We start from the raw sequence: 16,865 nt of genomic DNA on the forward strand, positions 1-16,865 counted from the left end.
CTGCCTAATTATACTTTTACATTTGACTTGACTTTAAGTTCCTTACTATTTTCCTTAGCAGGATTTGACTTCCAATTTTTAAAATATGCCTTTTTCTCTTTAACCACCTCTTTTGCTCTGTTGTTTAGCCAACATGGGAGTTTTCTGGACCTCTTATTGTTTTTTTAATTTTGAATTTACATATCGTTTGCAGCTTCTACTATCATGTTTTTTAAAAGTTTCCATGCAGCTTGCAGGCATTTCACTCTTGTGACTGTTCCTTTTAATTTCCTTTTAACTAGCTTCCTCATTTTGTGTAGTTCTCCTTTTTGATGTTAAATGCTACTGTGGTGCGTTTCTTTGGAATATTGCCCCCTACGAGGATGTAAAATTAAATTACTTTATGGTTGCTATTCCTGAGTGGATCAGAATCTGTACACTACTTAGGACTAAGTCAAGAATGGCCTCTCCCCTTGTGGGTTCCAGGACTAGCTGCTCCAAGAAGCAGTCATTAATAGTGTCCAGAAATTTTATCTCTGCATCCCATCCTAAGGGGACATTTTTCCAGTCAATATGGGGATAGTTGAATTCCCTCATTATTATTGTGTTTTCTGTTTTTGTAGCCCCTCTAATCTCTCTCAGTCACCATCACCATCCTGATCAGGTGGTTGGTAGTATATTCCTGCTGCTGTACTCTTATTATTCAAAAGCATGGAATTTCTAGCCATAGAGATGCTATGGTATTGTTTGATTCATTTAAGATTTTACTATATTGGACTCTATGCTTTTTTTCCCCCCACATATAGCACAACTTCTCCACCACCGCAACCTACTTTGTCATTCCTATATCTTTTGTACCCTGATATTAAGTGTCTCATTGATTAGTATTGTTCCACCAAGTTTCTGTGATGCCTATTATATCAACATCCTTATTTAATACCAGACACTCTCAAGTTCACCCATCTTAGTATTCAAACTTCTTGCATTTGTATACAAATACTTATAAAATTTGTCAATATTTTAGTTGTGTGTCTTCATGTGATGTAACTGAATGGGACTCTTTTTTGTTTGACTGATCCTCTTCAGTTGCTATCTATACTCCGATGAACAGAACACAAGAACAGCCATACGGGGTCAGATCAATGGTCCATTTAGCTCAGTATCCTGTCTGTGACAGTGACCAGTGCCAGATGTTTCAGATGGAATTAACAAAACAGAGCAATTTCAAGTGAGCCATCCTCCTGTCATCCAGTTCCAGCTTCTGGCAGTTGGAAATTTATGGACACCTGGAGCATGGGGTTTCACCTCTGACCACCTTTGTTAATAGTCACCGATGGACCTATCCTCCATGCATTTATCTAATTCTTTTTAACCCAGTTACACTTTTGGCCTTCATCCCTGGCAATGAGTTCCACAAATTGACTCTGCACGGTGTGAAGAAGTACTTCTTTTTGTTTATTTTAAATGTGCTCCCTACTAATTTCATTGGGTGAGCCCTAGTTCTTGTGTTATGTTGAAGGGTAAATGACACTTCCCTATTCACTTTCTCCACACCATTTGTGATTTTATAGACCTCTATTATATCCTCCCTTAATCAATTTTCTAAACTGAACATTGTAACTCTTTTTAATCTCTCTTCTCATAGAAGCCGTTTCATACCCCCAATAATATTTATTACCCCTTTTAGCACCTTTTCCAATGCTAGTATATCTTTTCTGGATGTACCATGGATTTATATGGACGCATTATCAGATTTCGTATTAACTATCCCTTTCCTAATGGTTCCTAACGTTAGCTTTTTTGAATGCCACTGCACATTGAGCAGATATTTTCAGAATGTCTGCACTGTACAGCTGTGTATGCAGAGCTATTGCAGCTGTGTTAGTCCCAGGATATTCGAGTGACAAGGTAATCTCTTTTATTGGACCAACTCCTGTTGGTGACAGAGACAACCTTTCCAGCTCACACAGAGACTTGAATAAGAGTAATCTCGAAAGCTTGTCTCTCTCACCATCAAAAGTTGGGCCAATAAAAGCTATCACCTGCCCCCGTCTCTGTACAGCTGGTGACAGCCTATAGAGCTCTCATTCTCAACCGGGGGTACACAGAGATCTTCCACAGGGTACATCAGCTCATCTAGATATTTGCCTAGTTTTACAAAGCACTACCGAAGTCAGTACAAACTAAAATTTCATATGGACAAAATAAAACAGTAAGCGATTTTTCAGTAATAGTGTGCTGTGACACTTTGTATTTTTGGGTCTGATTTTGCAAGTTTTTAAATGAGGTGAAACTCGAGGAGTCCACAAGACAAATCCAGCTCCGGAAAGGGTTACGGTAGTCTGGGAAGGTTGAGAACCACTGCTCTACAGCGTGTCCAGGCAGCCTGTGCCAACGCTGGCCAGCTCCGACCGCTGGTGGCAGCGCACTGCGCAGGGACCAGAGCAGTCCCCCAGGTCCCCCTGTGGCTGTAGCGGCCATGGAGGCCGATGTCTCCCCTGCCGGGGACCGCACCGAAGGAAGTGGCGGGCCTCCGCTCTGAGGCGTTACTCTCCCAGGCCCCAGGGCGATGCGGATGGATGAACATCCCGAGCGCCCACAGGAGTGAACCCACACTAGAGCTCTCCCGCCCAAAGGCCACCCCGCCGCCGCCCCCCGAGCGCGGCCAGGCCCCTGTCCCCTTACCCTGGCGTGGCCGTCTCCCCTTCTCAGCGCTTCTGCCACCGTCAGCGCCGGGCACCAGACCAGAACCGGCACGGCGCGTTGCTCAACCCTGCCCGGTCGGAAACGCGCACCCGGGCCGGAACCATTCGCTACCCGCGCAAGCAGGGCGGCCGGGCGCGTTTCCCCAGACCAGATGCGGAGTCTGTCGTTGCGGGCGCTTGACTACCGCGCTGGGGTGGCCTGTGGGGGATTTACACGTGGCCCCGGCCGCGCGCTGGGCTGTTAGCAGAGTAGCCCCAGTTTCCACCCGGCTCGCTTTGCGGGAGGGACCCGCCGCTGGCTGCTTTGGAGTGTGTTCCTGGGAAAGGGCCTGGTGGGTTTCTTCCCTTCAGGTAACTGACGTGGGTTCCCCGCGTAGGTGGGGCACGTGGGGCCCACCCTCGCCAGGCCGCAGGAGGGGCCTCCTCTGTAGGAGGAGCTGCAGGGTCAGGCTGCCCCCGGACCGAGCTGCCCCGTGTCTCCGGGGGGCTGAGGGGAGGCCGCCCCCGGACCGAGCTGCCCCGTGTCTCCGGGGGGCTGAGGGGAGGCCGCCCCCGGACCGAGCTGTCCCGTGTCTCCGGGGGGCTGAGGGGAGGCTGCCCCCGGACCGAGCTGCCCCGTGTCTCCGGGGGGGCTGAGGGGAGGCCGCCCCCGGACCGAGCTGTCCCGTGTCTCCGGGGGGCTGAGGGGAGGCCGCCCCCGGACCGAGCTGTCCCGTGTCTCCGGGGGGGCTGAGGGGAGGCCGCGCCCGGACCGAGCTGCCCCGTGTTTCCGGGGGGGCTGAGGGGAGGCTGCCCCCGGACCGAGCTGCCCCGTGTCTCCGGGGGGGCTGAGGGGAGGCTGCGCCCATAGACTGAATTGTCCACGGCCTCAGGCACTGGGAGGCTGACCCCAGGTTGCAGTGAAGTGGAGGTTCCCCCCGTTCACAAACATTCCGGGTAGTTGACATTTAAGAAACTATTTATGTTATCTCAGTGTGAGCTTGGGGGAAGTGAGGTTGGGGGAGATGAAGGATTTTGCTTTTTGTCTTTAACTGAAATATTTAATTAAAAAAAACATTCATACCTCCTACCACCCTAAGCACTTTCAGAAGAAGAGCATTCTGGATGGTTTTAATCTGTCTGGTGTCTAATACTGTCATTCTGATTCTAAGGTGCCTTTCTTTTTTATGGGCTGGGGTGAGTTGAACAAGGGGAGATTTTATCTAGTTAAAATGTGCACTGAGATTTTGAAGGGCCTAATTATCAAAGCTGAGAATGTGCAAACATATTAAGTGCTTGTCGCTAACTATGTGTGTTATTGGCCTTTTGTGTATGCCCCATATCCCAATTTGTACAGAGATATTCCTAGCTCCTAGAACTGGAAGGGACCTTGAAAGGTCATCGAGTCCAGCCCCCTTCCTTCACTAGCAGGACCGAGTACTAATTTTGCCCTAGCTCCCTAAGGAGCCCCCTCAAGGATTGAATTTACAACCCTGGGTTTAGCAGGCCAATGCTCAAACCACTGAGCTATCCGTTTTTGTTGTTTATGAAATAGTCCCACTGTTTTATACTCTGATAAACTTCGGATAAAGACATGGGTTGCCCTCTAGAGGGAGAATTTAATGATTTTTATACTTAGCTCTATGCTGCTTTTTCAAATTTCTGCTAAATATTTAGGTCACTCTCCTGCAAAGGGATTTGAAAGAATCAACCTGTAGTTCTGGATAGAGCCTTGTTTGCTTTAGTGGGACCCTGCTCAGGAGTAAGGGTTTGTGCTTGAGGATCCTATTGTAAAATAGAAGCACAACCTACAATGTAAATCTCTTGTTGCTTGGAATAAAATGTGCATATTAGAGACTTGTTCTATTTAATACCAGAGGTTTTCAAACTGCGAGGTGTGTTCCCCTAGGGGAACAGAGGAGTGTTTGGCAGTGACACCAGATGGGGCTCCCCCCTCTCACCTCAGTAGGCCCCCAGTCTGTGGGTCAGTGTCAACATCTGCGGCAGCTGCGCCGATTTGCGCTCCCAGCACCCTCCGCACCCAGTGCTGGCTCCACTTTCAGAGATGGTCGCACGTGCCTTCCCCCACTCAGAAAATTGAGAGGGGAGGGGCAGGTATTATGTCTATTTTTATCTGGATTGGGGGGGTACTACCAAAAATTGAAACTCGGGGGGCGGGGAGGGAACTCAGCTCAAAAAGTTAGAAAACTGCTGATTTATACTAAGGTCTGGAACCTGCAAACATTTAGATGCATAAAGTTACTCATAGGACTAAGTAGTCACATTGAATTCTAATGGACTACTCACATGCATAAGTGTTTGCAGGACTGGGATATAAGGTACTGATTCTGCAAATACTTAGGTATGTGCTTAACTCTACTACTGTGAGTAGTTCCATTTCCACTTTTTTTTCAATATGACTTGGCAGAGTAATAAAGTTAAGCATGTATGTAAGGGTTTGCAGGATAAGGGCCTAAAGTTGCAAGGAACATGGACCATATCTTCAAATATATGTGAAGTGCTATGCATATCCCTGGTGTCAATACACAGATGGATTTTGTCACAGTTATTTTTAGTAAAAGTCGCAGACAATTCGGAGGCAATGAACAAAAATTCATGGAAGCCCATGACACGTCTGTGACTTTTCCTAAGAATAAGGGGGATGGGTTTGACTGCTGGGGGGGGAGAGACAATAGCGCTGGGGCCTCTGCTGGCAGCAGTGACAGTTAACAGCTCTGGGGCTCCTTCCGCTGGCGGCTGGGAGATCTGGGGCTGGCAGTGGCCCCTGCCCCGGGACATGAGGCTGAAGCAGAAAATGTCATGGGGTCTCTGAAAGTCATAGAATCTATGACTTCTGTGACCTCCGTGACAAAATTTTATCCTTAATTATTCTGGATAAAATGTCACCATTCATACTAGATGTAAGTGTCTAAAAGAAACTTTTTATTTCAAACTACAGTCTTCACGGCTGAGGATGTGAGGGAGATTTCCAAACCTGAGCGATTCTTTTTAGGTGACAGATCTGAGGAACTATCCCAGATTGAGGTATCATTAGAGGAGGTTTTGGAACGAATTGATAAACTAAATAGCAATAAGTTACCATAACCAGATGATATTCACCCAAGAGTTCTGAAGGAACTCAAATGTGAAATTGCAGAACTACTAACTGTAGTCTGTAACTTATCATTTAAATCAGCTTCTGTACCAGATGACTGGAGGATAGCTAATGTGACGCCAATTTTTAAAAAAGGGTTCCCGAGGTAATCCTGGCAATTCCAGGCCTGTGAACCTGATTTTAGTACCGGGCAAACTGGTTGAAACTATAATAAAGAACAAAATTGTCAGACACACAGATGAACATAATTTATTGGAGAAGAGTCAACATGGTTTTAGTAAAGGGAAATCAGGCCTCACCAATCTACTAGAATCCTTTGAGGGGGTAAACAAGCATTTGGACAAAGGGGATCCAGTGACTATAGTGTACTTTGCTTAAAAGCCTTTGGTGAGGGACCTTGTCCAAGGCTTTCTGAAAATCTAAGTAAGTTGCCATGGGATAAGAGGGAAGGTGCTCTCATGGATTGGTAACTGGTTAAAAGCTAGGAAACAAAGGGTAGGTATAAATGATCAGTTTTCAGAATTGAGAGAGGTAAATAGTGGTGTCCCCCACGGGTCTCTTCTGGGACCAGTCCTATTCAACATTTTCATAAATGATCTGGAAAAAGAAGTAAACAGTGAGGTGGCAAAATTTGCAGATGATACAAAATTACTCAAGATAGTTAAGACCAGGCAGATTGCAAAGAGCAACAAAAGGATCTCTCAAAACTGGGTGACTGGGCAACAAAATCGCAGATGAAATTTAATGTTGATAATTGCAAAGTAATACACATTGGAAAGCATAATCGCAACTATACATATAAAATAATTAGCTGTTATCGCTCAAGAAAGAGATCTCAGAGTCATTGTGGATAGTTCTCTGAAAACATCCACTCAATGTGTAGCGGCAGTCAAAAAAGCGAACAGAATACTGGGAATAATCAAGAAAGGGATTGATAATAGGACAGAAAATATCATATTGCCTCTATATAAATCCATGGTACACTTACATCTTGAATACTGTGTGCAGATGTGGTCGCCCCATCTCAAAAAAGATCTATTGGAATTGGAAAAGGTTCAGAAAAGGGCAACAAAAATGATTAGGGGTATGGAATGGCTTCCGTATGGGACTTTTCAGCTTGGAGAAGAGGCGACTAAGGGAAGATATGATAGAGGTCTATAAAATCATGAGTGGTGTAGAGAAAGTAGATAGAAGTATTGTTTACTTCTTCTCATAACACAAGAACTAGGCGTCACCAAATGAAATTAGTAGGCAGCAGGTTTAAAACAAATAAAAGGAAGTATTTCTTCATGTAACGCACAGTCAACCTGTGGATCTCTTTGCCAGAGGATGTTGTGAAGGCCAAGACCATATCAGGGTTCAAAAAAGAGCTAGATAAATTCATGGAGGATAGGTCCATCAATGGCTATTAGCCAGGATGGGCAGGGATGTGTTTGCCAGAAGTTGGGAATGGACGACAGGGGATGGATCACCTGATGATTCCCTGTTCTGCGCATTCCCTCTGGGGCACCTGGCACTGGCCACTGTCGGAAGATACTGGGCTAGATGGACCTTTGGTCGGACCCCGTAGGGCCGTTCTTATGACACAAAATTACAATTATTTTATTGTTTATTGTTATCTCGTTATCTCCAGACTGATTCTTGCCTGCATATTTATACCTGCCTCTGGAAATTTCCATTACATGCGTCTGACGAACTGGGTATTCACCCACGAAAGCTTATGCTCCAATACATCTGTTAGTCTTAAAGGTGCCACAGGACTCTCTGTTAGTGGCGTAGCCAGGGTTGCAGCCGAGGAGGAGTGGCGGAGAAAAAAGGCACCGGTCCTTCGGTGGCATTTTGGTGGCCCTGCGCATGTGCCGAAATGCCGCCGAAAGACGGAGCGGGTGCATGTGCAGTGCCGCCCCGCTTCCCCATCCGGAGTGCTGTCTGGGGCACCGAGATCCCCAGCCACGCTCTTGGGGCCAGAGTCCCGCGGCCCCGTTCCGCCGGCCGTCCAGAGCGCCAGGAGCCAGCAGGCCAGCCTGCGGCCCCGTTTGCGGCCACCCGGAGAGGCGGGAGCCAGCCCGTGGCCCCGTTCCGCCGGCCGCCCGGAGCGCCGGGAGGCGGGAGCCAGCAGGCCAGCCCGCAAAAAAAGGAAAAGAAAAACCCGGAAGAAGCCGAGGAGGTGTGGGGGGGGGGGAAGGGGGCGGTGCCCAGGTGGGCGGGGGATCAGTGCACCGCTGCTGTTGCTACTCACTTCATCAACAACAAAAGAAGTCTCCTCCCCCGACTGGAACTCGTCCATCTTTCCTCTGGCTCGGACCGCAGCTGCTCACGCCGCCAGCCTGTAGCGAACGCCCCATCCCCTGATAATGGTGGAGGAGTTATCAGAGGACGGGGACGGGACGGGGTGTTCGCTACAGGCTGGCGGCGTGAGCGGCTGTGGTCCGAGCTGGAGGAAAGATGGACAAGTTCCAGTCGGGGGAGGAGACTTCTTTTGTTGTTGAGGAAGTCAGTAGCAAGAGGGAGGAGACAGCGGAAGGACCCGGAAGCGGCGCTGAGTGAGTCCCGGAAGCAGAAGGACCCAGAAGTGGCGCCGAGTAAGTATGAAAATTAAAAAGGCGCCACTTTTGGGGAATGTGGCCAGGGGAAGCGGCCGCTTCACCTGAACGCCCCTAGCTACGCTACTGCTCTCTGTTGCTTTTTACAATTATTTTGTTTCAAATGGACACTCGATAATAGCATCATAAATATCTTGAGCCATGTATGCTTCAATTTTCTAGAGATATCAACATGCTCAGTGATTTCATTATGACTTAACTAAGCTTTTTATGTAAAACGGAAGATGATGCTGAATTTAACACATGGGTGTGGTTAGATTTACAGATTGCATTTTTAACCTATTCTGTGATCCATTTAGTAATTCTGTGGCTGCTTCTTTTTTCTTCTGTCACTTGGGCCACATTCATGCTCTTTTACAGTACCAGTGTGGTGGAAGAAAGACTCTGTCATATTGGCTCCATTTGTAGTTGTTTCTCTGCATAAAGTTACACATCTCCAAGCTACAGCATAATTCTTATTATCCTGTCAGGATAGACCTGGTGGCAGGTCAGGTTAAAAGTGTGCTATCATAACTGCATGGGTAAGTCTGTGCTTTCTTTGTTGTAATCCTTTGCATCAGTTTTGTGGAATGCAGCTTGTTATCTATGCAAAATGTAACTAATGTTTATAAAGTGCTTAGAGATCCCGAGATGAAAGATGCTCTAGAAGTGCAAGTATAGGTGTGTTGAATTAAAGATTAAATTGTGTGGGTAAATATGCATACAAGTGCATATTTATATTTGCAAAAAATATGTTTTTAAGTGATTAGAACCTTAAATATTTTATAGTGAAATGTCTTCTGAATTATTGATTCCTTTAATTGCAGATATTCATCATTTCGGAGGATTTCAGCACAGAGATTATTGGACTTTGCCATATCTGACCAGGATGAATTCATCATTGGTTGCTTATGATGATTCAGATTCTGACACAGAGACTGGAAAGGCTGAAAATCTCAATCTTTCTAGCAGAGAACCACTTGCAAGTTCTGCTATAAATCCTATTCAGTATTTTGCACCCGGTGGATTAGGCACAAAATCTACATACAAAATGCAGACTGTTGAGAATACTGCCAGTACTGGCACAAGCATTATTTGTGAAGGTGCTCCTGCATATAAGGTACAGGCTAATAACCGGGATTTGGCAGCTGTTTATCCCTGGAAAGAATATTCTAACCAGGCTGAAACACTTTCTGGAAATGGAAGTTTCTCTCAGAAGAGAGTACATCAGGACAAGATTGTTACCATAAAGGGAATTAGACCATATATCCCTAAAAGACTTCGACAAGAAAAAACTTCTAAAGTGTATGAAAAAAAAGAATCCGAAGAACAGAGAGAGAGTTGTGCAACACCAGGAGAGCAAATTTCCACAGAGGTTTCTGAATTTATTAAGCCATATTTAGGGTCTAAGAACAAATCAACTGAAATCCCAAGGAACTTGGTGTTTCAGATGTCCAAACACAGTGGTCCAGTTAATAAAGTCCAGTGGTGTCCTGTACAAGGATGGAGCCATATGCTTCTTTCCACTTCCATGGATAAAACTTTCAAGGTAATGTACTTACATGGTGGAATGGTTTGTATTACGTATCACTCACTTTAAATAGTAAAACAGATGGGAATGGTTATTACTTTCTGAAAGCCTCACTCAGCCTTTTTAGTCTGCCTGTATTTGATAATTGATCCCATGCATGTAGTACCTATTAAGACCTTGATCAGATCCTTTGCAGGACGAGAGCCTCTTGTAGGCCCCAATATGGCAAGCCTTCTCAGCACATAGTCCCATTTTTCCAGTGGGTAATTAAGGATTGCAGGTAGCTTACCATACGTCCGGTTTTTCCCGGACATGTCCGGCTTTTTGGTAATCAAACCCCCGTCCGGGGGGAATTTCCAAAAAGCTGAACATATCTGGGAAAAATACTCCCTGGCTTACCTTAGAGCGGGCGCTGGGGTCTGCTGTGCTCCCTGACTCTTGGGCTCTGTAAGAGCCGAGCGCTACCGGCTTCGGGCAGCCCCCATGCCTCCGGACCCTGAGCCGCCAGCCGGGCACTTCGCCTCCTGGGCTCTGGGGGCACAGGGTCCAGAGGCATGGGGGCTGCCCGAAGCCGGTAGTGCTTGGGCAGCTCAGCGTTTACAGAGCCCAGGAGTTCAGGGAGCACAGCAGCCGCCGGAGCCCGGGAGGGGAAGTGCCTGGCCAGGGGCGCAGGGTCCGAAGGCATGGGGGCTGCCCGAAGCCTGAGCGCTACCGGCTTCATGGTTTGCTGGGCAGCCTCCAGACCCTGCGCCCCCGGATGGGCGCTTCCCCTCCCAGGCTCCAGCTGCACTGGGGAAGCGCCGGCCGGGGGCGCAGGGTCTGGGGGCTGCCCGGCAAACCGTGAAGCTGGTAGCGCTCGGGCAGCCCTTTTCGCGTGGCTGGGAGGGAGGAGGGGGAATGCAGGGCGCTCAGGGGAGGGGGCGGAGTTAGGGCGGGGACTTTGGGGAAGGGGCGGAGTTGGGGCGGGGCCGGGGTGGGAAAGGAGCGGGGCCAGGGCCCCATGGAGTGTCCTCTTTTTTTATTTTTTAAATATGGTAACCCTAATTGCAGGGAGGTTGTGGAATCTCCATCATTGGAGGTTTTTAAGAACAGGTTAGACAATCACCTGTCAGGGATGGTCTAGATAATACTTAGTCCTATCTTGAGTGCAAGGGACTGGACTAGAAGACCTCTGAAGGTCTCTTCCAGTCCGATGATTCTATGAGTCTATGATTCGTCCCTTTGCTTATTACCAAAATAAAAGCTTGTGGAGATGATTTAGAATTCATATTTCTAAATCAATTAAGCTATTGAACATAAGCTACTTTAAAAATCTATATACTATGATTATGGTGCTTGTAGGACTTCCTACTAATTTTATTAGAATTTATAGAACAGTGCTTCTATATTAGACACACGATCATTTTTGTTTTTTAATTGAAGAAGCCAGATACAAGTCTGCCTGTAGCTCTTGGTATGACATAAGGAACAGATTTTGTATGAATTCTATTGCTCTTATATTTGATTTTTAATCTTTTTTTATTGTAATTTTCAATATATATATATCTGTGGTAGAGGAATACATCTAAATCCTCAAGTATATTAATGAAGGACTGTTGCCAGAAGCTGGGAATGGGCGAAAGGGGATGGATCACTTGATGTTTACCTGTTCTGTTCATTCCCTCTGAAGCACTTGGCCACTGTTGGAAGATAAGATGCCTTTGGTCTGACCCAGTATTTCTGTTCTTATGACTGTGTATTCTAGAGAATATCACAAAGAGATTTAAAAAAAATACTGGGGTGGATATAGATTATTATTATTATTATTATTTAATTCTTACATGTTTAAGGAAGGAAATGTTTAATGATTAGAAAGGACTTGGAGTTGGGATTCCTTAAATGGAAGTTGCTTGTTCTTACTAGTTGGGAGGGAAAACAATAGGTTACCCCAGCTTTTATTTTCAACTCTGATATGGATTCACAGTGTCAAGTGAAAGTCACTTAAATGTTGTAAGTTGGAGTTTACTAGTCTATAAAATGAGTATAAAAATTCTCCCCCATCTCGTGAAGGTGTTGTGAGGCTTTGAGATTTGTAAAGCTCTTTGAAACCCTCACATAAAATATGATACTCAAGTACATATTACTGTGGGGGGGATTTTCAACTAGATCACTGTATTTTCAGCAGTTAATTATTCGTATTGTTTTTATGGTTTGCATTGAGCTATCACCCAAAGACCCTAGTCTGGATGGGACTCCCATCATACTAGCAGTACAAACACATAGGAAGAGACTATGTTTGCTCTGAAGAGCATTCAGCATAAGGCTTTGATCCTACAAACTTCTCTGTGCGGTTGAACCCCAGTACCCAAACGGAGTCACACTGATTTTAGTTGGGCTACACATGGTGTCAGGGGTCTACCCATGCAGAACTATTTGTGAGATCATGGTTCAAGTTTCCACTCCTGCGGTTGGATGTGCATGGACAGACCCTTAGATTGGCTATATGACTGTTAAGTGAGGAACATGACTGTTTACAAACAATATAAACACATAGGATGGAGAGGAAGTATTTAGTATGGCACAGTGGGATATAAGTGAGAGAAATTAGATAAAATAAAGAAGGAAATATTTTAGGTTGACTATCAGAATATAATCAAGAAAGAGGACAACTTTTTAGTTAAAATACCATCTGGTTTAGTAGTGGAGCAAAAAGGATTAGAAATGAAAAAGCAATATATAACAAAAGGAAAAAGGGGGAAATAGCAATCAATAGAAATTAGAAGTCATGAAGGCAGAAAATTGCTAATTGAAGTTAAGCAGCAAAACATCCATGGCAGATAAGGGTTTAGGACAATAAGGAGGTTAAGTATATTAGGAACAAAAGAAATCCTAGCAATTGTATAAGCCCATTAGTAGTTGGAGGTGGTAAAATTATTAATAATGATGCGTAAAAGGCTGAGATGTTCAATAAAGATTTCTGTTCTGTATTTGGAAAGGAGCAGAATGATGTACACCTCTACCTCGATATAACGCTGTCCTCGGGAGCTAAAAAATCTTACCACGTTATAGGTGAAACTGCGTTATATTGAACTTGATTTGATCCACCGGAGTGCGCAGCCCCGCCCCCCCGGAGCACTGCTTTACCGCGTTATAGCCGAATTTGTGTTATATCCGGTCGCGTTATATCGAGGTAGAGGTGTACTTGTATCATATGAGGATGTGACATTAGTAGCTGAGGAGATGTTAGACAACATCTGCTAGAGATAAATATTTTTCAATCCGCATGTTCAGATAACTTGCACCCAACAGTCCAAAAAGAATTTGCTGAGATTTCTGGTCCTCTGATGTTCATTTTTAATAGATCTTGGGATACTGGGGAAATTCCAGAAGACTGGAGGAGTATTAATGTTGTGCCAATATTAAAAAAGGGCAAGCCAGATGACCCAGGTAACTATAGTCCTGTTAAACTGACAGCATTCCTGGGCAAAATAACGGAAGAGCTGAGATGGGATTCAGTGGATAAAGAATTAAATGATAGGAACAGAGCCGTCCCTTGGGTAGGGAAAATCAGGGCAACTGCTCCGGGTCCCACGGACTGGTGCGATTGGCCGGTGCAGCTGGTCCCAGAAGACATAGGCATGGGAACTAGGGGCTCGGGGGGTGCTGCAACACCACCGGGCTCCCGGCTCTGCATGCCTGGGGTCTCGGCTCTGGTGGGGAGGGGGAAATGGGGTAAGGGGGCTGGCTTTCAGTACCCCCACTATTAAAAATGTTCCAGCGCCATTGCAGGAAGACGAATCCATCACTTCCGCAGGGCCCGCCATCTTGTTGGTAGTTAGCGGAGACAGCGCCCCGCTCAGCTGTCTGCATTTTGGTGCAGTGAATTCCCTGTCTGGAGCCCTGAGGCGCCATGGCACTATTGCTAACAATAGCCCCACGGTAGGTGCCGGCAACTGCCAGCAGCAGCAGGTGGCCCAGAACCAGGCTGGATCCATCCCGCCAGCCCAGCCACCGATGCAGTGCAGGGCCCCCAAGCTGGCGGGGGCTGATTTGTCCCTGGACCCGCAACTCCCTAGGGACGGCCCTGGATAGGAATATAATTGATGCCAGGCAACTTGATTTTATGGAAAATAGGTCTTGAGATTATCTTTATTAATCTAATTTTGTAACTGCAAAGTCTACACTTAAACTTTTGTAAGGCATTTTGTTTAGTTCCGCACTACACTGTGATTAAAAAATTAGCATTATACAATATCAATTGAGCACACATTAAACTGACTAACTGATAGATCTCAAAAAGTAATTGTCAATGGGGAATCATCACTGAATGGGTGTAGTCTAGTGGGGGTCCGAAGAGACTGGCAGTAGGCCCAGTGCTATTCAGTGTTTTTCATCAATTATCTGAAAATAAGTATAAAATAACTGCTGATAAAATTTGTGGATGACAAAGATTAGTGGAGTGGTTAATGGTGGGGACAGGGCAGTCATACAGAGCAATTTAGATGGCTTGGTAAGTTTGGGTGCATTGAAACAAAATCTGTTTAAGTACATCCAAATGCAAAGTCATTCATCATGGAACAAGGAATACAGTTCATACCAGGATGGGGGACTATATCTTGGAAAGCAGAGACTCTGAAAAGGTTTTATTGTTCTAGGGGACAAGTAACTCAGTGTGAGTTCCAGTGTCATGCTGTTGGTAAAAGGGCTAATGTGATCCTTAGATGTATAAACAGGAGAGTAAGAGTCTAGTTCTGGGTGTCCACATTTTAAAAGGATGTTGAAAAATTGGAGAGTGGTCAGAAAATAGCCTGTGGCAGGGCCTGCTTGCTCCTGACTCTGCTAAAGTCTACAAACACCTCAAAGACCTTTTTGCTGGCAAAACACCCAGTGCAGTTTATTTACAATATTAGTTTCCACTACCCTTATACCCCATATAGCCTCACCCCTACTGTCCTAGGGAGCCCTCTGCTCCTGAGGCAAGCAGAGAAGAGCAGTCTGTCTCTTTCTGCTTCCTCCTCTTCCCACTTCCTTCCTATGCATTTTGTATAATCTGCCTAGTGGCCTAATTAGCAGCTTAGTTCTCCTCAGCCCATCAGTTAGGCCCAGCTCTTTTTAATGAGGTCTGTTCTGGAGTATGTAATTAGAGTTGCAGTGAGCAGAGTCCTGACTCAGATGCTGTTGCCCAGCCCTCTGTCACAGAGCCCCAAAATGATTTGAGAGCTGGAGAAAATGCCTAACACTGAGAGACTTTAAGAGCTCAATCTGTTTAATTGATCAAAAGAAGATGTGAGAGGTGACTTGATTACAGTGTATATAAACCATCTTTTTCCTCTTATTCTGTTGTCTGGGGTTGGGCTGTTGTATGGGCATCTACCATCTTCAACGGTCTAAGAAAGCACTAAAGTCCACCTCCTTATTATCTTCTTTGATGCAATCCATCCATAGGTTCCTTGGCTTTCCTCTAAGTCTCTTTCCTACTAACCTCTCTTGCCATGCTGTCCTCACCAGCTTTCTCTTCATTCATCCTCTGTATGTGCCCAAACCAGCGAAGTCACACATCCTGGATTTTGTCGGCCACATCATGGACTTTGTCTTCATCCTAATGCTTTAATTTAGAAATCTTTATAGTTCAAAGACATTGCATCTTGAACACCTGTAGGCGTTGGACCTGCCATTTCTTTACGACCCATGCTTCCACACCATACAGCATTGTGGTGCGCTCCATTGTGTTATACCGATGGGATTTCATTCTCAGTGACATATACTTATCATGCATGACACCTGAGATGATATTCCACATTCTTTCAGTGCTCCCCAGTCTGGAATTCATCTCACATTTAAGGTCACTGTTGTCTGTAACCCAGCTGCCAAGGTATTTAAACTGGTCATTCTGGTTTAGCTACACTCCATTAATCTCTGTAGCCAGTTTCCCTGTGGCACCTCTACTGACCCTCATGATCTCAGTCTTAGTCATGCTCATTTGCATCCCATACCTGCTTAGCAGGTCTTACCACTGGTTTACTATTTCCCTTAGGTCTTCTTTTGAGGACACCCTTTTTGCTATGTCATCTACATATAGTAGCTCCCCACCTTTTCCCATTGGTATCTTCCTGGTGATGTAGTCCATCTGTATGGTAAACTGCAGCGGACTGAGGTCCAATCCCTGATGCAGTCCAACTTTCACTTCAGAGGGCTTGTCGTTCCAAAACATGTTCGGAACACTGTTTTAGGCAATCTGTATAGTGCATTCACCAGAGTTATTAAATCCTCAGAAACTCCATATTTCCTTAGCACTTACATGAGCATCCTTCTAGCCTCTTTATTTTATACCTTTTCTAGGTCTATAAAGGCCCCCACATATCCTGTTGTTACTCTAGCTGCTTCTGTATCACTTGCCAAATTACACACATGGCATCTTTGGTTCTTCACCCTTTCCTAATGTCAAAGTATTCTTGTTCGAGGAGCGGTTCCACCATTCTCCTAATCTGAGCATCCATGATGCATTCCAGTATCTTCATCCCATGATATAGTAACTTTATCACTGGATAGTTTCCACGTTCATGGATGCTTCCCTCCTTATATATTGGGACCAAGATAGACTTGCACCAATATTCGGGGATTCTTTTGTCTTGCTATTAACTATTTAATATTAATAATATTAACTTTAACTATTCTGCCCCTCAATTTTATACCTCTCTTGCTCAAGACTTCCACCACATCCGCTGTCACTTCATCAGGACTTTGTGCTTTACTATTCTTCATTTTTTTTGGTACTGTTTCTCACCTCCTTCTCTGTTATGTCAGACTCCAGCACCACATTAGGATCACATGTTGGCAACTCTGCCAACTGGGATTTTGCCTCATTTAAGAGACTCTGAAAGTATTGTTTCCTCCTCTCCTTCACTTGTTCAGGTGTTGATAGCCTCCCCATGTCATCATTTACAAATCATGTTGCAATACCAACCTCCTTCCCTATGCATCTTATTTTTTGCAGT

The 16,865-nt window shown here is 45.4% G+C and overlaps 2 protein-coding genes across 2 annotated transcripts in view; one reads left to right on the forward strand and one right to left on the reverse strand.

The window, feature by feature from the left end:
* The window catches only part of WARS1 (tryptophanyl-tRNA synthetase 1), a 41,530-nt gene extending 38,794 nt beyond the window's left edge, over positions 1–2,736 (reverse strand). Inside the window, exon 1 of the mRNA XM_054025765.1 lies at positions 2,665–2,736. The gene's annotated coding sequence lies outside the window, so the exon portion shown is untranslated. The remainder of the gene's footprint in view (positions 1–2,664) is intronic.
* Positions 2,737–2,959: 223 nt separating this feature from the next.
* Positions 2,960–16,865, forward strand: part of WDR25 (WD repeat domain 25) — a 120,582-nt gene continuing 106,676 nt past the window's right edge. The window contains exons 1-2 of the mRNA XM_054025763.1: positions 2,960–3,035; positions 9,188–9,909. Coding sequence (XP_053881738.1) covers positions 9,250–9,909 — 660 coding nt within the window. The 5' untranslated portion in view covers positions 2,960–3,035; positions 9,188–9,249. The remainder of the gene's footprint in view (positions 3,036–9,187; positions 9,910–16,865) is intronic.

The sequence above is a fragment of the Malaclemys terrapin genome, chromosome 4, assembly GCF_027887155.1.
Source record: "Malaclemys terrapin pileata isolate rMalTer1 chromosome 4, rMalTer1.hap1, whole genome shotgun sequence".
NCBI classification, from domain to species: domain Eukaryota; kingdom Metazoa; phylum Chordata; order Testudines; family Emydidae; genus Malaclemys; species Malaclemys terrapin.